The 19670-nt window shown below is 33.0% G+C and overlaps 3 protein-coding genes across 7 annotated transcripts in view; all 3 read right to left on the bottom strand.

Annotated features, from left to right (window-relative positions):
• The window catches only part of LOC109346554 (dnaJ homolog subfamily C member 17), a 3152-nt gene extending 859 nt beyond the window's left edge, over window positions 1-2293 (bottom strand). Inside the window, exons 1-4 of one of the 3 annotated variants that reach the window (XR_002107536.1) lie at window positions 1534-2293; window positions 790-972; window positions 358-467; window positions 26-189 (exon numbers count right to left, since the gene is read on the bottom strand). Coding sequence is in view for 1 of the 3 variants with exons in the window: in XM_019586171.1 (XP_019441716.1) it covers window positions 444-467; window positions 790-972; window positions 1534-2193 (867 nt within the window). In the remaining 2 variants the exon portion in view is untranslated. Of the gene's footprint in view, window positions 1-25; window positions 468-789; window positions 973-1533 lie in introns of those variants that run through there. The other 2 variants (XR_002107535.1, XM_019586171.1) reach the window with 2 other exon arrangements.
• On the bottom strand, window positions 4022-9990 carry LOC109346556 (V-type proton ATPase subunit B 2). 3 transcript variants are annotated; one of them, XR_002107537.1, is made up of 16 exons: window positions 9860-9990; window positions 9291-9355; window positions 9019-9074; window positions 8814-8912; window positions 8525-8584; window positions 7616-7727; window positions 7322-7530; window positions 7100-7228; window positions 6291-6428; window positions 5857-6007; window positions 5693-5775; window positions 5100-5147; window positions 4926-4979; window positions 4765-4848; window positions 4178-4660; window positions 4022-4123 (listed from the first exon to the last, which is right to left on the bottom strand). XR_002107537.1 is itself a non-coding variant. In XM_019586172.1 (15 exons), the coding sequence occupies exons 2-15, from the start codon at window positions 9346-9348 to the stop codon at window positions 4475-4477; spliced, it is 1467 nt and encodes a 488-aa protein (XP_019441717.1). In that variant the 5' UTR covers window positions 9349-9355; window positions 9860-9990; the 3' UTR covers window positions 4024-4474. The 3 variants fall into 3 exon arrangements, 2 of the variants coding, with proteins under 2 accessions (XP_019441717.1, XP_019441718.1); XM_019586172.1 differs by having other exon boundaries at window positions 4024-4660; XM_019586173.1 differs by having other exon boundaries at window positions 4024-4660; window positions 9291-9382; window positions 9860-9943.
• LOC109346557 (probable protein phosphatase 2C 64) lies at window positions 12321-16123 on the bottom strand. Its single transcript, XM_019586174.1, has 5 exons — window positions 16010-16123; window positions 15065-15525; window positions 14197-14564; window positions 13260-13496; window positions 12321-12820 (listed from the first exon to the last, which is right to left on the bottom strand). Exons 2-5 carry the CDS (start codon window positions 15381-15383, stop codon window positions 12551-12553), a joined length of 1194 nt encoding a protein of 397 aa, XP_019441719.1. The 5' UTR covers window positions 15384-15525; window positions 16010-16123; the 3' UTR covers window positions 12321-12550.

Genomic DNA, 19670 nt, shown 5'->3' on the forward strand with positions numbered 1-19670 from the left:
AAATTAGAAAATATAATAGCAGCGATTGATCAAAATCTCAAGGCAATCATAAACCCAAAGATGAGTTTCATTGGTTCTGTATATACTAAGTAGCTTCCATCCATGGAGTACAACAAGTGAATATAAATTGGGGAGTAGCAAAGAAGCCTTCTCCCCTCCCACGCATCCAAAATCTAGGGCTGTTAATACCTATGACAAGAATTACAAAGTACTAAATAGAGGCAAAACGAGTCAAATTTACTTGAAGGTTCGGGTATGATACTATGATATTTCTCAATTAGCATACCTGGATACAAAGACACAGGTTTACATAAATTAATGATAGATCACTAATGACGACAATTATACTTTTAGTACCTAAAAATTTGAATTGGGACAGATCATAAAAAGCACAAATATGTACAGAAAGGAGGTATCATGATTTTTGGTATCAACATCTGGTATCATGATTTTTGCTTTTGTGCAGCCTGCACAGAAACAAGTAAAGAAAGGAGGTTAGATATAAAATGATATATGACCTAAAAAGCAGTGAGACACTGGAACACACAAATATGTAGAGAAGCACATATTATTCATCTAAAAACTTAATCATTCACACTTAAAACATAACCAATGATAATGTGATTTAAATGAAAATGGTACTAGACATGAATTTTGGGGAAATAATGCATCAAGAGCCAAGCTAGACTCATGCTTAATAACATGACCTCTTAAGTTTAACTCAATAAAAGAATTATCAATCAGAGCAGCTAAAAAAATGCAATGCAAGTTCACAAGCAAATACCAGACCTTTTGCAGTTTTTCCAAAACAGAATCCTCAAAAGCTTGATACCCAGCCCCAACCAAATTATTCATCCTATCAGGTTCCGCGGACTTTGGAGCACTTGAAGAATCAGCAGGCATAGCCGGTTTAAGAGGCAAGACAAGCAACGGATTAGTAAGATGCCCAATCACACATCCTGTCGTAGCAACCTGGGGAAAGCAATAACTACATATCAGTAAATCCCATATGCAGCATTTAAATACAAACAAAAAAGCAAGTAAACAACAAGAACCATGCCTCATCCCTTAGCTATAGACATTGATCAATTAGCACCATTGGAGTGTATCAAAAATCAAAGAATCTCTGATAAATTCATTCCTTATATGCTTTCTTCCTCTAACCCATTTACAACAACCAAGCATTTTACCATTAGACGGAAACTGCTACATAGATTAAGGAACATCATAATGTCCTGTCATACACTATGTCTACAGGCAATAAGACAAACCATTTACATCTACAGACACTCTACTAGACTGAGACCTGAAAAAATCTTCTATGCACATGCCTGAACCAATTGAGTTCTACAATAGTGCTACCTCAAATATCTACATAATACATTCAATTCTAATCCTATAAAATCTATACATTCACTCATCGAGCGCATCATTGTCAATGTCATTTCTAACCCTTTTTGTAGATTAAAAACACAAATAACAATTGGTACTAAATATTTGTAAAAAACTAATAATATCGAAAGAGAAACATACAGCTCCTTGTTTAGTGGCCATAACAACAAGTGCAGAACCCTTCTTCTTATTCCCCTTTATCACCACATCTTCCACTTCACCAAATTCTGAAAACAATTCCCTCAACCTATCCGCCGAGTAATCATCACCAACCTTCTCCCACGAAACTTTCAAAACCTTCTCTTGATCCAACCCAACACCACTCTCCTTCTTCGCCTCCGTCTTCGGCGCCACCACAGGCCCTTCTTTCCTGGCATGCATAGCACGAATCCTCGCAATCTCTTCCTTCAACCGCCTCGCAATCCTATCTTCCTCTTCCCTCTCCTTCGCAGCAGGATCAACAGAAAAAGCATCCCTCTCTCTCCGTTCAAGATCGGAAACCATCTTCCGACGCTTCCCATCGCGGTGCAATTCACGCTGCGATTGGCGGCGCTGGTGATCGCGTTTGACACGTAAGAGATCATCGAATAATTTGCGAGCTTTATCATCTTTGAGGATATCGTAAGAAGCACTTAGGGCTTGGAAATTTGAAGCGGCGTTAGGATCATCGGGTCGCTTGTCGGGGTGTAATTCACGCGCTTTGGATCTATAAGCCTTAGTGATATCTTTCTCGGTTAGTTTTGCACCTTCTTCACCAGATGGTAAACCTAGAACTGAGTAGTGATCAACGTTTACATCCATTGTCGTTCGATTCCTGATTACTCTGATGCTCTAAACCCTAATCCTTTTGGGAATGACGATAGGGTCGAATAAATTGCCTCCTTTTTTTATAATAAATAAATAATCTTATGCTTTTCCATTTTATTATTTATGATTTTACCCTTTTAAATAATAAAACTTTTTGTTGTTGCTATATTACAGGGAGTCAACTCTATCCAACTCAGTCAAGGTCAATTTCTGGGACAAGATATTCTTTCTCCATATAATCATGTACTTATGTATTAAGTCAATGAAACGTTATAAAATAAAATATAAATATTAATTTCTATTATTTTAATTTTTTTAATTAAATAAGATTTTTTGAGATGGACTGACACATCAAGTAAAATATGAATGGGACATGTAATCCCATTTCAATTTGTGATGAGCCAAGCGGAGTAGCTACTGTCCAATATTTACACTAGATCCAGTAAATATTTTTATATCATGCTAATATATTACAATTTATTGGGCTCATATCTTGTTATTTTTTGGATGTGACATTTGTTTAGAAATCAAATTAGTTTATCACCTATAGAATATGAAGGAATATTTTTGTTATACCAAAAATATCTTATTTATCTTGCACATATCCTACTTTGCTTATATCATATTTGTATAATGCTATGTTTTGTAGCCTATATTGTTTTCCTATTTACCAAATAAACTCTTAATAGACTGTCCATCATACAAACACACCGAAGTTTTAAGTTTTGTTTGGCAAACTAACCTGTTTTTTTTTCTGAAATTGTAACTTATTTATAGTTGCATAGCTAAATTAAAAGCTATTTGTTTTGACATCCAACCAGCCAAAATTTGTCATAAGATTAAAAAGAACATTTAATGTTATGTAATATATAATCAATTAACTTCTCATTTGATGAAAAGTTAAATTGCAATATTTGCCCAAGATTTATTTGAACTCTCATCCTACAGTAATTAGCCAACCAGCTCTTCGACTTTGCCAAAACCCACAAGCTATAATCTCATGAGGAAAAAAAATATAGTCTGTATTACAAAACATGCTCCTAACTAGTATTGGTAATTTGGATTGTCCTATCCGTCATGTCCATGTTAATACAATGTCCACTAAAATTAGGGCAAGTATGGTTATGCTTATTTTTAGATAGAGCATGAAATATCATGTCTTATCCATTCTAAGCATGGGCAAAGCAGGCTTCTGATCCATCCTAGATTTAAAAATGATTTAGTTCATGAAACATTGCAAGAGATTATATATTGTCTCTTATTTTTTATTTCACTACTGAAATATTGCAATATTCATGTTATCATACTTGAAATTATATGAATGCAAAGTGTGATAGTGAGATTCAAAATACAAAACATAACACATTGTTTTGCATAAACTGGACATTCAGTTAATCGATATTATATTTTGGAAAATTGCCACATTATACTGGAGTGGTGAAAAAATAAATTATTTTTGCCATAATTGACATGTCAAATTTCTTATTTTAGTATTCACTTATGCTCGTGGGTCACTCTGCCCGTCTGTTTGAAATGCTCGTAGGCAAAAAGGACATGTTGGGAAGACATTTTAGGATCGATAAGTACATTATTCATACCCTACCTGCCCAAAACATAACATGCAGGCGGACCTCCTGCGCATGGCCCAATTGTCAATGATACTCTTAACAAATAAAGTCATTGGGTATGCCGAAATAGGGACAAAACTCACAAGGGAATTATCCCTATTTCAGCTAAGCACGTAGGGATAGAGAGTGGGTATGAAAAAATGTGGTTTTGGAATAGTGGCAATTGTGTATATTTCCAGATTTTCCCCCAGACTATAAAGGCTCCTTTCACTTATTAATAAAGTAATACATATGAATACACCAAGGAAGTGTCGAACTGACAACTCTCCTTATTAAAAATATCTTGAAATAATCAACTTACAAGAACATTATAAAACAACCAACATACATTAGGAAAAAACAGCCTCCACAAAATCAAACAGCAATGAACAATCATGCAATTAACACCATCTCAAACTATGCAATAACACAAGCTATGTTTTCCCCCACCAGAAGAAAAAAGGGCATAATAATCATAAGATCTATGGGGTCTCTTCTTTCTGACTTACTGACTCCAAATATACGAACTCAGACAGACTCAATCCTTTATTACTTATGTTGGATAGAATAAATATGGACTCCGGGTGAGAAAGCAAAGAAACAAATTAATTGCTGATGACACTAGGAGCTGATTGAGCGAGATCAAGGTACTTGAACTTGCTTGATAATCAGTTACTGGCATCTCGGCTGTAATACGCGTCAAGAGTCTTGGCTGGAATACGGTGAAGGAGCTCACGAGGGAAGATCCGAAGTAAAGTCCATGCAAGATCTAGAGACTGGAAAATATTGCGGGTGTCATAAGCTCCCTGGGCAACAAACTTCCTTTCGAACTTGTCCAAAAATTCCAGATACAACTGTTGATAAAAGAGAAAAGCAAAAGAAGAATTTCATTAATAACCACTTCAAAGGCAATTTCACTTAATCAAACAAAATATTCTTAGAGAGAGAAAACAGAGACCAAGTCCTCAGATGAAAGTGCTTCTTCTCCAACCACAGCTTTCATTGCCTGGACATCCTTTCCAATGGCATAATTTGCATACAGCTGAAAATAGAGAAAATAACACCAATAAGATACTTCATATACGAAAAAATAACTATGACGAACAGACAAACTCAGACCTGGTTAGACACATCAGCATGATCCTTTCTGGTCATTCCCTCACCAATAGCACTCTGCAGAGGCGGGCAATGATGCATCATTAGAGTGTAAACCACTTGCTTTTTAATTAAAAAAACAAAAAATATTTATCACTTGAGAGCACCTAGATATCAAACAAACAAGATTAAGCTTACCTTCATCAACCGAGATAGAGAAGGAAGGACATTGATTGGTGGGTATATCTGCACAATAAGAAGGATTATAATGTTTAGTGTCAATATTAAATCCATTTAACCAATCAATATAAAATACCAGCAATATACCATGTCACTTTGACAGGTTGGGTACCTGCTACAACACATAAAGAGCAGACTTCTCCCATGGAGAATACTAACTCCATTAATTAATAACACAACAATTTAATGTTCTTATAGTAAAATATCAAATCAAACGTTAGGATGCATTCCACGCCAAATTCTATGTGTAATTACTTACAGCAACTAATCCAACATGGTGAATACAGTATTCATTATAGTCGAGAGCTGAGAGTCATAAGGTGGTCTAATGATTAAGGTGAAGGGAATGGAGTGAAGGAGGTTGTGGGTTCGAGTCTCACCCATAATAAATTTAAAAATAAAAAAAAGGGAGTTATAAGGTGGTTTGATGGTTAGGGTGAAAGGTTGGCGTGAGGGATGTTGACGATTCGAGTCTCACCCAAACAAATACTAACATGCTAAAATTTGCCAATACATTTTTTTTTATAGTAGAGACCTCCAACATAACTCACCTGTCTATTATGCAACTGCCTGTCAATGTATATCTGGCCCTCAGTGATATATCCTGTAAGATCAGGAGTTGGATGCGTAATATCTGTGAAGAAGCAGAAATATAGTCAGCCAGCATTAAGAAAACATTATGCAAGATAACTGATAAAGCTGAATGTTTCATTACCATCATTGGGCATGGTTAGAATTGGAATTTGTGTAATAGAGCCTGTTCGCCCTTCAATTCTTCCTGCACGTTCATAAATTGTTGCAAGATCGGTATACATGTAACCAGGATAACCACGTCTTCCTGGTACTTCTTCTCGGGCAGCAGACACCTATAGATCAATTGCTTGTCATCCAAATTGTTTGAGAAATACATGTATACTTTTACAGTTTGTCATAATCCAAGGATAAGACAAAAAGATGAGCACTGTAATTTTTAATTAGCATTGAAGCCTCTGGGAATTGTTGAAATATGGAGAAATAAATAAAAGATAGAGGGTGTGTCGTTAGCACTCCTCAAAAAGATAACTGGAGAATGGTAAAGGCTGTAAAAGGTTTCTCATCTCACTTATTTCCTTTAGTTGCTTCTTTTCTCCTAATAAATTTATATATTACCTCACGAAGAGCATCAGCATAAGAACTCATATCTGTGAGGATCACAAGAACGTGTTTGCCACATTCATAAGCCAAGTATTCAGCAGTAGTAAGAGCAATACGAGGAGTGATGATACGCTCAATTGTAGGATCATTAGCCTGTAAAAAAATCACAGTATCAAGAGAACAAACATTTTAAGGATCAGCTCTTTCATGCAAGTCACGAAATCAAAATCCCAATATTATCAGTAGAAGCCTCATTTGAATTCATTATTAATGAAAAAAGTCATTCCCAATGTATCACCTTGTCTTTATGATGACCATTTAAAAAAATTCAAGGTCATACATTTTTTATAACAAAAACAATACCCTGCAACATTATCAGTCAAATCTTTGCCAGCTCTCACATTGAAGAAAAATATTACTTTTCTAAAAAAATTACATATGTACTTGGTTTAGGTTAGCTTTGAGAAAAAACAGTTATGCATTTATCAGGAACATACTACCACTACGAAGTAAATATAGCTATCAATGAATCAATATGTTAGATTTCATTATGGTGAGGAAAAGGTAATTTCTATTATTTTTTAATGAATAAATTAGGTCATATTATTAACACAACAAAGAAAAAACATCGATAAAACAACTATAGAAATATAAGATGTGTAAGTTCTGAGCATGTATTACAAGACAAGATTGAAATATTTGCCTTTATGTTCTATAACTTTAAACTATACATGCACAATAACTAGAAAGCAAATCAAGATGATGAAAAGGTATAAAACAAAGGAGGAATACAGGAACACCAACAAACTTATTTTGAAGAATACCAGATTAAGGAAGAGGGTCACTCTCTCCATTGAGCCATTCTCCTCAAAGTCACGTTTAAAAAACTGTGCAGTTTCCATGTTAACTCCCATAGCTGCAAACACAATGGCAAAATTGTCCCCTTCACCACCCTGCATAAAACAATATCTACAAGAATCACCACCTTCATAATGCAAGAGCATTTAACATAATTGACGAAATGCACTTTAGTAAAGCAGCAGCACCTCCAAAAGATTATCAGACTTCTCTAATCGCTTCACTAAGCCAGCCTGACGACATATCTGAGCAGCAATTTCATTATGGGGGAGACCAGCAGCTGAGAATAGAGGGATCTTTTGACCTCTAGCAATAGAATTCATGACATCAATCGTAGATATTCCTGTCTGTATCATTTCCTCAGGATAAGTTCTCTCACTAGGGTTAATGGAACTTCCTGAATTATAGAGAAAATATTAGGAAAAACAAATCAGACATCAACAAACAAACAGTTGAAGAGCAAGCCTGAAGAAGTTGAATGCCTGATATATCCAAGTAAGCCTCCGGCAAAATCGGTGGGCCATTGTCAATTGGTTTTCCAGAACCATTAAATATGCGGCCAAGCATGTCCAGTGAAACAGGAGTCTTTAACACCTGTTGGCATCAACAAGAAAGGAAAAAAGGAGGAAGTTAATGGCAGAGTGAATTGATTCCAATACAATAAAAGAAACACGTAAACGAAAATGAAAGAATAAAAAATTAAATGGAAGAGTTTTAGTTTCAATAATCGATGTTCATGACTAAATCGGTAGCAAGATTAGGAGGGACTAAATCAAGTGGAGTAAAACACTAGAGGAATTAACCCTACAGAAGAAATTAACACGTTCGTAATTATCAGCCAAAGTTTATGAATAGTCAGTTTAAGTGTATCACAATTCCTCTATTTTCTTATAAGAAGTTCCTATCACAGTTTCTAGGTTTGCATGTAATCATAAAATTAAAGTATCCATTGTCCACTCTAAATGTCAAGTTACCATGACAAAAAATAGACATAATGTATGATTTACCAATTGGTAATCAACATAATTTATATTGATATTAGTGAAACCAGCACACACTTCAAAAAAATACATGCTTATTAGATGGTTAAACTTGAATTCCTCATATTCACTCACTGTGATAATTTAGAAAACAGCATATTAAAAGACTAGCCAACAATCTGCCCAGAACTGTATTTTCTAGTAGCAAACTAGAACTCTAAAAGTATCAGTTAATACATTATCAACATCCTCCAAAATTATAAAAGTTCCTGTTGCTGAGATGAGTCACAAAGTGGCAGAAGTTTTCATCAAAAAGAAATATCACAATAAAATTTGAAATTTTGAATCGATTATTTTACACATACTTTTGAATATAAAAAACAGTAACAGGTAATAGCAAAGATTTTATACCTCTCCAGTAAATTGCACGGTTGTAAATTTATTGTCAATACCAGAAGTACCTTCAAAGACCTGGTCAATAGTTAAAATATGTGAATATACTTTAACCTTCTGTTAATGATGCCACCAGAATGGTAAAACTAAACACTCACAAAATATTTGCTATTAAAATCACTACAGGTACATGCATATAAAATGGACAACAACAGAGGTAGTTCTAACAAAGCAACTGAGGAAGATTGAAGCTGGGGTATCTAGGAGGCGGGAAGAGAAGATGATTATGGAAGTTATAGGCACTCACCTGAACAACAGCCCTTTCACCATCAACCTCTAGAACTTGTCCACGACGAGTACTTCCATCTCCCAAACGAATATTAACAATCTCTTGATATTTAGGTCCCTGATGCAGGTAATCAAAATATAACAGCCATTCCATGCATTAAGGAGGACATCCTCATATAAAGATAAATAAATAAAAACATAATACCAGAATACACAATTATTACCTTGACTTTATCAAGAATAACCAACGGTCCAGCAACCCCGGATACAGTTCTGTATTCTGCAACATTAATGAATGAACATGTAAATTAGGGTGAAAGTGCTTGCTAATAGAATGAATACAATCAATCCAATAGCCTTGTCTGCAAAAGTATCTATTTTCTTCATCGTGGCAAGCATTAAAACCCTTATTTCATTCACCAATGATTAGTGTTTACACACAGTATCCATTGATAATTGAAAAGTAATGACACAGGTAAAGGGATAGGACACATACCCATTCCAATCTCCAAGTTACCATCCTCCACATCAACATTGTTCTGAGCCACACCCATTTTGGAACTTCAAAACAATAGACAAAAGCAGAATCTTACAAAAGTCAAATCAAAAATATAAATGAGAATCAATACTAAAAGGACACAGATTCCTTAAGAATTCAGAAAAAGCAAACATCAAAATCAATAAATGCACAAATAAAAATAAAAACAAAAAACCACGTCAATACTGAAATAAAAATAACATAAACAAGAATAAAACAATAGTTATTGTATAATCCAACTTAAACAATCCAAATTGCACTTCATCATGCTTAAATTTAAAATAAATTAAAACCTAGAAAATTCATTTGGCTGAATCGAAGCCAATCACTACTAAATTAAAGATTCAAAATTGAAATCATTTGGTGAGTGATCAAAGTGTAAGCTAGTTTCATTCTCAAACCTTATCATAAACAAAAAAATGATACAAATAATTGGGCGAAACGGTGAAACAATGAGATCGAAAAAACGCAGAATTGAAAATTTGAATAAGATCGAGATGAAAAAAAAATTGGGAGAGTGAAAAAACCTTTGGAATCAGAATCGGGAGAGAAAGAAAAGTGAAAGATCTGAATCGGGAGAAGAGAAATGTGGACGAAGGCGAATGAATGATTTAATTAAATTAAATTAAATTTAGAAAAAACATAAAATAATTGAACTGTTTTCATATCGTTGGACCCATGCGGTGGTGCCAGCTGTCAAACATGTAACAGTGATTAAGGACCACACGTTCTCATTTTTTAATATATTTCTATTTATTACTCTGGTAAGAAAGTGACAGTAATTATTACACATGTAGGAAACACACAAAACTGGATCATTCTATGCAGTAATTATTATGATCAAGTAGATAGTCATGCCTCTATATAGTTTATAATAAAGTTAGGATTTAATATGTATACACTTATTTATATATATATATATAAATGTACTTTAAGTAAATTATTTATTATATTTTAATTATTGTTGACTCTCAAACAAAAATAATATAAATCAATAGTGGATAATGTGCATATAAAAACAGTACATAAATTTTAAACTCATAAACTTATATTAAATTATTAACATGATAAGAATTATAATATATAAAATATTTAATTAACAGGACTAAATATGGGGGTAAACAACTTAACAAATATTAATAAATACCCACCGAATACAGTCATTTTTTCAATGTAAAAATATCTTAATTTTAAATTTCGCAATATTAAATATTTTTAATAATTCATAATATATTATATATTGAATGAACACTCTTTAGAAATCCACATAACTAAAATATTCATTTTTATTTGGGTCTCATGCTTTATTTTATAATTTATCACAACTCCCCATAAAATAAGAATAATATATGTTTTTTATTCACAATAATAAACATCATTTCTTATTTTTCTTTGGATATCATAATATCTATTTTTTTTTCCATAACATCTATCTCACTTTCTTTTGGCTAAAAACAACTAAGAATTGTTTAAGAACAAAAAACAGAAAATAAGAATGACACAATGAATTTATCACAAATGAAATAAGAACAATATATGTTTTTTTATTCACAATAGCAAACATCATTCTTATTTTTTCTTTGGATACATGAATATCTGTTTTTTTCCATAACATTTATCTCACTTTCTTTTGCTAAAAACAACTAAGAATTGTTTAAGAACAAAAAACAGAAAATAAGAATGACACAGTGAAAACAAAATAAAAATATTCTTATTCCATTAAAAATAATTATTGTGGTCGCTCTAAGTTGATAAGAGGAAGAAAGATAGTGAGAAATAAGAGTATAAAAATGTTAAATTAATCTATGACTATATTATCTATTTGTCTATATTATGTTTATATAAATTGTTAGAGGGTTAAATTAGTTTTATTCTTTTTATCATAAATGTATATTTTTATCTTATACAATGTTTTTTATTATATATATATATATGTGGGGAATTAAATATATCATTGCTGATAAAATTATATTTTAACTTATATTTTCGTAAATTTTATTTATGTTATTATTATTTTATAATAATAAATTTATTGAATTAAAAAAAAAGTTTGTATAAAGTGTATGTTAGGACGCTAGTGCTTACATACTACTATAAAGGGGATTAGTAGTTACATTGTATAGTTTTGTCTGTCCTATTTTATTCTAATTAATAATCATATTCATATTATTCCTCTAAAAATTCGATATTGTTATTTACCAATAATAATAAATTTTACATATACTATTTAGATTAACTTTATATTTTCTAATAATATTGCACCATGTAAGCAATTTGATCAATATTTTATTATATAGTGTATTTTTACATTCTATTTTCTAATACTATGATTTTAATTCCATTTTCTTATTGGACAATATTAGTATCCGTTTATAATAGAAGGATAACTATGATTCTAATTATTTAATTGATATTTAGTAGTGCACATATTAAAAATAGTTTTGTTTACCAACGAAGACAACTCAATCTATAATGTGAATTAATATGACTAGGTTCAAATAAAAATATATAAACCAAATGACCCAGAGTCATATATGTGAGAAGTGAGAATCACATTTTCAAGCTATATTCAAGTGGACTTCTAGACTCATTAGACTTGGATTCTTATAGACTAAATGACCAAGGCCTAATTCACTAGGAATAGTGATCAAACTAGTGATCTTTTGGGACCAATGTATTGAGTTATATATGGACCTATTAGATATAAGTGTCTAAAGAAAGTTGTTTGTAATTCATTACATTTGTTTGTTGGTGGTTCATAAATATGTTTATGTGTCTTGTGAAACACAGATTAGAATCATTTGAAATGTTGAAAGAATTTGAACATTGTTGGTAAAAGTATTAAGTCTATCATATTAGATGGAGTTGGTAAGAAAGGGGTGTGATCTTCCTCTCTCTGTCACCTCAAAGCATTATCTACAAACATGCAAATGAAACATAGATGATTGCTTAACACAATTTGTAAAACAAATGTTACCAAAATAAAAGTGGAACAAGAGTTTAATGGTGCCTGAAGCAACTCTTATAATGGTTAACAGAAGATCTTCTGTTCTTTTCATTTGAGAAGGGAAAAACCTAAACATGAGTATTAGTATTCTAGCAAGTTTACAGTTCACATTCAAAGAATTGAAATGCTGCTTCACCACTCATTGCTATTTGAACATAACTCGTATTCACACAACAAAATGATACAACAAAGAAAAAGATAAGAAGTTCGATCAGGTACCACCAACCTCCGTTGGTGTTGTACAAGGTGCCAGTGTGTTAGGAGGCAGGTGAATACCGCCCCCTCTAACGGAAATTCTAGGGAACTTTACTGTGCTTGCCCGACTCGTGAGATTTGAGTCAAAATAGAGAACAATCACAGTGATGTCATCGTGGAAATGTCGACGAACTCCACGGTCAATTTTCTTCAAGTCTGAATATCTCATTTCTCTCTTCTTTGCTGCTTGTTGAAGTGCAACTTTCACCAGCCTCCTTGCACTTCCCTGAAAGAAGGATAGATAATAAAGTATAAAACTATCATGTATTATGATTCTGCATGGTCACTAAAAAAATCGTCACTATTTTCATATGGAAAAATGACTAGCTCTCAATTATAAAAATTGATATTTTTTACATGTCGAGGAATTACTTCCTATATTAATATCTTGAAGTGAAATTCTAAATGAGTTTGCAGACATGATTCCACTACTTTCAATAAATTCCAATTGCTGCAGAGAAAACCACTTAGATTGCTTCACAGCTTCTGTTCAACTTAATATAACAGTCTCAAAACAATGAAGCAGGGGTTCATATCTTAAAGCTTGAGGAACAACAGCATGGCAACTTTCAATTATAAATGATGAACCGTAAATGTATCCGTTTTAATCTTTCTGATAATGATATAATACTATCTAGTATAGTTGATTTAAATATTTATCTTACATTGTGGGGATTATTTGCAACTATATCAACTGCTTCTTGATTGCTGAGGTGCTCCCATAGCCCATCAGATGCTAATATAACAAATTGATCATGTGGTTGCAACTGATGCACTGTTATTGATGGTTCTGAACTCAGTATTGGCCTCTTGAACGGCTCACGAAGTCGAAACTTAACATAAAGAGGTTCTCTATTGAATTCAGCCTTTTTCAAATATACATCACCAATAGATCTAGAAACCTGCAAGTCAAAGATTTTAAAAGGTTACGATGTAATTCAATCAAGAGAGGAGGAGGGGGAGAAGTTGTTTCAAGCCGAGATTTGTTTAGTATGACATTAATAGGCATAGAATTAAACAAGTTGGGGCACCTAAATCTAATGAAGTTGGTGATTACAAAGCTCAAAGATTATGAGTAAGTACCAAGATAAAAACTAAATATCACAAGCTGAAGGTCCAAGTTTCGTGAAAGAGTAGAAAGATACAGAAGCATTACTAACATCAACTTTCACTGAACATTATAGACAACATCTCAATATGTGTATTCAACATCATCAAGTTAAATTTTCACTATATAAGTTACAACAAAGAAGTTGCTAGAATAGAACTACATGAAGCCAAGGGAACTTGCGTCTTTCTGCTCTTATAGCTTTAAGACATCCTACATTTGTTTCGATAAAAAATAAGCCTACCCCACCCCCTTTTACTACTGCACAGCATAGATATGTATTTTTGAAGTCATTCTTCACATCCTAAAGACTGAAAAGTTGATTCCAACACACAAATGCTAAAAATTAAAATGATATTAGGAGATCAATGCTTTGAGTTCAGCAATGAAGTGGTTCCATGATGTTATCTACTGCATGTACATGTGGCAGATAAGATATATAAATAGAAGATCTAGCAGCAAAGAATTAATAGCATAAGCTACAGGCGACTTACTTGAATAATGCCCTTTACACGCCATACGTTATGCTTTAAAACAACAATATTTGGATCATCAGGGTGCAAAGAATGCAGCTCCTGTCTTACAGATTCTATTGATGCATTGTGCTCTGTTGATAATTGTGTGGCTAAAACCTCACCAGTTGCCTTGACTACTCTTCCCATAACAGCCCGAGAATCGCCAGCATTTGCTATATAAAGAGTTCCATTACAAATAACACCAACGAGACAGCACGATCCAACAGATGCGATTTGTGGCTTCATTGACCATTGTCTGGCAACGAGTGACATAAATCCATCTTCTGTTGCTTGAAATGCCTTGCGAATTACATCCACTGACATAGATTGTTGCTCTGAAGTAAATCCTGAAATTTAAATTGATAACGAGTATCTTTAACCAATAACCGTGTGGAGAGAAATGGTTCAAAACACAGTTGAATCCGTAAAAGATAAACATGCAACTAAAAACATCTTCAAACACACAATTTACTTAGTCTTAATTCAGTGTATATCTGATGCTTTTTTATAGTATTAATACATTGCATAGCTGATAGAATAACAAATACTAGGAAGGACAATCAATCATCAACTGCCACCGCTTCTGGCAGAACTTGACCAAGAAAAATGAAACCCCACTAGCTATGCTCTTGTTGGCATATTAAAATGAACTAGATGATTCCTTTTCTTCCCTTGATTGTATCTAAGACAATCCCCGTGCGTGTTTTTTATTAAGTTAGAAAGCAATATTAGCTACAGCAGGCTTTGAATTAGAAGGCAAGGGGGATACAAGTACAACAAAGAAACAAGAAAATCTATGCCAATGCAGAAAAGATTAAAGAATTCACTTAATTAGCTATCAACTTACTCTGGATATGGTGAAATAGGTGATCATTGATAAACCTCGATGTCTCAGGCCCTCCATGCCCATCATAAACCCCAACGAAGGTACCATAAGGGCCAAACTCATTGGTACTCAAAGTACCAGATTCAACCTGACTCTGATCCTCCAGCAAGTTATTGGCTTGGATCACAGCCATCGAAAATTCACCATGAAAATGCTGTCCTGAGTCTTTGTACCACAATAGTCCATCCTGTCTACCTCCAGCATCCGAACCTGTACGTGCATATCTGTCCGAGCTCGGCCGAAAGCAGGCCCTCAAAAATTTCATCAACTCTGATAACATCCCTCATCTCATCAAACTACCCTCAAGGATTTCGACATCTATCAACTATCCCTAAACAATTTCACCCAAGTTTTTTCATTCACTATACACACAGTTCTGCACTCCACACACCAGCCAGCACAATGATGATGATCCCAACAAACTACAACAACATCGACAAACAAATAAAGATAAAATCAATTATTTTCAACTCCAAATACAACCTTTTATGAACTAGAAACACCTTAAACAAGCTGTTTATTACTGTTTTCTAAGGTTTGAATGATGAATCAGACCCAAAAACAGAAATTAGCATCTCCAATGAAAAAATTCAACTTTTGTACCTCTTTTTATCACAACAAAAACTATGACCATGTACAGCCGCAAAAGATGAAAAACCCAACAAAAGAGCAAATTTACTTTCTTTTTTTCGAAAGGTCAAAAGCCACTTTTCACACACAAGTCAGCTCAAAGCATCAAACATTTCACATTGAAAACCAAAAATCTCACGTTTCATCAATCTCCCTAAAATCCAATAAAGACAACATGTGACTATTACATCAAACATAACCACATAATTGTATTTCAAAAATAACATAGTACAAAACAATAGAAAACGAAAAAAAAAACTAGGAGAGAGATCTCACCCCACAAATTTGACTATTGATTGGAAGCTACTGAAAAGAACAATCTAGAAAGAAAAGAAGATGGGACTGGAAAAGCTTGTAAAAGCATCAGATCTGTGGATCCATCAAAACCAATAGGAAATAACAAAGTGAAGTTTTTTTTTTGTTTTGGATTTTGTTATGCCTCTGGTTTCTCTATGCAAGTGGTATGAAGATGTAGAAATTGTTGTTGAAGAAGATGTAGAAATTGTTGTTGAAGAAGATGTGCATGAAAGAATAATTAAAATGAAAAATGAAGACTTTAGTGTTGAAAATTATTAGAGGAAGTAAAAGGCTTTATTTTTTTTTCCTTGAAAACTGAGGAGACAAGTCCCATAAAAAGACCAGCAATGGAGAACTGAAGCCAGCAAAGCAAGGTCCTCTCTATGGGCTCCACAACACTATGTTCTAATGCTACTGTTGATGCATGAGATTATAACTAAAGTAGAAAGAGTTATTTAAGTCCTACAAATATCTTCTATTCCAAAAAATGTATGAAGTAACATACCTTCATAGAATAGTAAATGTGCTGACATTCAATTCAACATGTAATAATGTTGTAAAATGATTATGAGGATAAAGATTTCATATCTCTAATGGTGTCTCATTCCCTGTTTTAAACTAATCTTATACTGGCACGTAAATAAAATAAATTTAAAAATAAAGAACAGTAAAAAAATAACATTTTGATTGACTCAAAACAAATAATAGAACATCATTCAAGGCAAGTGATCACGATAATAGAACTAACTAGGAAGGAGCAAACCCTAAGGTTATGGACATTCCATGAACTGGGGTTCACATGTCAACACGTGGAATTTGTTGTATTTCATTATTATCATATCAAAAATTACAAGACAACCATAAGAGACTATAAATTATTATTTTGGTAGAGAAACGTATAAAGTAATTGATAATACTTAAGCTTGTTTATACTTTCTTTTTTTAATCATATGTGATAAGGGATACCACGTGTAATCGACTTTTGCATTATCTACCTTTTAGAGATGAATACAGTTTATTTAAGATTAGAATCAATTGACCCATATGAATCCAAAAATTGAAAAGGGAAAGTTACCTAATGTGAGAAAAAAAATATAGAATTATGATAAAATTGTGACAAAAGAAAGCGAAACCCCAAGAGATGAGAAAGAATTTTTGATGGAATGAAGGGAGAGGGAAAAAAAACTTAAATATAAGAGGAAATCAATTGATGAGATTCAAAAAAGTTAGTTTGTGAGTTAGATTTCGGAGGGGAATGAAGAGAAATGGGTAACTTGGGAATCATCTCACAAATGTATTGTATGGCTCTTAAGTTTCTATTTTCCTTTTTTTCTCCACCAAAATTCAACTCCTGAAATAACCTAATATGAAAAAACATTTCATATGGCTTGAGGAATGGAAAACTCAAATTGTGAACATAAACTATACAATAACAATAGGAATGAATGTGCATTCGGAATTTGATTATAGATGGACTCACCCCCACCCCCAAACTCCTCGCGCTTTTCAAGCTCTAGCGTCCATGCTCGATGTTGACTTTGGAGGACTTATGTTCCTACCATTGGATCGAGGATCGGAGCCCCCAAGGTTAGCCCATTGGAGAACAACCATTGTAGATTTTACTTCAACATTTTGTTTGGTTTAGAGAATAAAATAGGACGTGAGAAGATAAAAAGAAAGAAATGAGAAAATGAGTTGATGGTAATGTTTGTTTGGTATGAAAGAAATGAGTAAGGATACTTTATATTAATTGAGAGACAATTGTATATTTTTCACTTGTTTTTTATGAAAAAAATGTGATTTAATTGTAATCAAAATAATATATATGTAATTTAAATTTGCATTTCTCTTTACTTTTTGAAGCAATTGTTTTTCTATTAATAGAGAAGATGGAGAGGATCTTAATTTGAAAGGAACATCAAAGAATTAAAAGGGAGAGAAAATGTGTTTTTACAAAAAAGACATTTTACTCTTTAAATAATCATGAAGATTTGATAAAGTTAAAGGCAGTATTGTAAATGCAAAAAAAACTTTCCCCTTTAACATTTCTTCTAAAATGAGAGAAGAAACTAAAAATTTGTGGGTTCCACTACTTTTATTTTCTTTCTCTCAATACTCTCTCCTACCAAATGAGAGAAAGATTCTCAGTATCCTTCAGCTCTTTTATTCATTTTTCTTTCTTTACTAATTCTCTCAAACCAGATAGAGACATATTGTACGATTACAATGAGATTTGATGTAGCAATGCTGATCATGGGCAAGGTATGGTAAAACATCTTACCTCGCCAACTAGGCGTTTGTCTAGTGGTATAAGACTCCACTAGCCATTAGATCTTCAAATGATCAAAAGGTCAATAATTTCACTATTGGAGTGACACTTGTTAGGAGGGACAATCACACATAAAAAATGATTACTTTCTTACCCAAAAAAGATGATAGCATGCCCTTAATAGTACCAAAAAAACATTTTACCTCATCATATAAATACAACATCCAAAAAATTGCACGCAAATAATAGTTGTAAGGGTTGTTTACCCTGTATTCTAAACGATTTTTATATAACTCATATGATAATGCTTAAAAATTATTGTCAAAATATAATAGAGAACGGTTTTTGTATAACTGATAGGCAACGGTTCAAAACCGTTGTCTAAAGTACTTTAAGACTACAGTTCTATAAATGTAGTACACTAAGATGATGCTATTAAAAATCGTGGTTTAATGTACTATAAGACAACGGTTTTAGAACCGTAGACAATAAAAGCGTTGTCATAGGTCAAAAATGTAGTAGTGTTAATCTAGTACTTGATCGTCCAGCACCAACTGAGGAGTTGTCCTAGATGCATGATTAAACTCTAGATTTTAAAATTTATGAGTGGAACTCTGTTGTACGCAATAAATTATCAACATATATATCTACCAAGGCCTGCATCTTCAACATAATTTGGTGCATGAAGTAGCCGCCATTGAAATTAAAGTGTGATTATGATGGAGAATTAATAGAATGGGTATTAGACATATAAATAGTGCAGGTACTGTTTAGTCTAACTAGGATAGATGCTGGCATAATCCATCATCACCACACATATAATGTCATGATCGATCAACAAGGATCACATGCAATATCTTATACAAAGCTGACAATAAATACTAAAAATAATGAAATGGTTTCGATTCTGATTCCACGAACAGTATTATAGATTTTGTTTTGTACTTATGGAATATTTTAGAAACATGATAAGGGGGGTTGTTTTTCCATTTCTAGTGTTAACTTGTAACCTATTCACTCAATGTTTGCTTGCCAAGTTGAGGTAGAACCTTCTCTTCCATCACTCAGTGTTAGCTATTTCAATGGTGAGGTTACGGGTCATTGCCAACTTCATCCTTCATACATAGGATCAAGAGTTTTTCCACATTCATATAATATTCAGTTTGATCTTTGTCTAGGTGGTCATGTGTATCAAAAAGACTTTAACTTTTATCAACAATATATTGATTTAGTGGTGTAAGATTTCACTTGATTTTCAGAATGACCAAAAGGTAAATAATTCATATATGAGAATGACACTTGTTAAGAAATGTAGTCACACATGCAAAAATAAATTAGTTCATTATCTATAAAGTGAGAAATACTATTAGT

Source organism: Lupinus angustifolius, chromosome LG04 (assembly GCF_001865875.1).
Source record: "Lupinus angustifolius cultivar Tanjil chromosome LG04, LupAngTanjil_v1.0, whole genome shotgun sequence".
Classification (NCBI taxonomy): domain Eukaryota; kingdom Viridiplantae; phylum Streptophyta; class Magnoliopsida; order Fabales; family Fabaceae; genus Lupinus; species Lupinus angustifolius.

Excerpts from the sequence above, each read along its gene's own strand:
- LOC109346557 (XM_019586174.1), bottom strand. The coding sequence starts at position 15,383 with ATGTTATCAGAGTTGATGAAATTTTTGAGGGCCTGCTTTCGGCCGAGC. Across the intron at positions 13,497-14,196 it reads GTGTAAAGGGCATTATTCAA|GTTTCTAGATCTATTGGTGA; the intron begins GTAAGTCGCCTG and ends TTTGACTTGCAG. Across the intron at positions 12,821-13,259 it reads TTGCAAATAATCCCCACAAT|GGAAGTGCAAGGAGGCTGGT; the intron begins GTAAGATAAATA and ends TCCTTCTTTCAG.
- LOC109346556 (XM_019586172.1), bottom strand. The coding sequence starts at position 9,348 with ATGGGTGTGGCTCAGAACAATGTTGATGTGGAGGATGGTAACTTGGAG. Across the intron at positions 8,585-8,813 it reads GTGAAAGGGCTGTTGTTCAG|GTCTTTGAAGGTACTTCTGG; the intron begins GTGAGTGCCTAT and ends ACTATTGACCAG. Across the intron at positions 5,776-5,856 it reads TCTAACCATGCCCAATGATG|ATATTACGCATCCAACTCCT; the intron begins GTAATGAAACAT and ends GCTTCTTCACAG.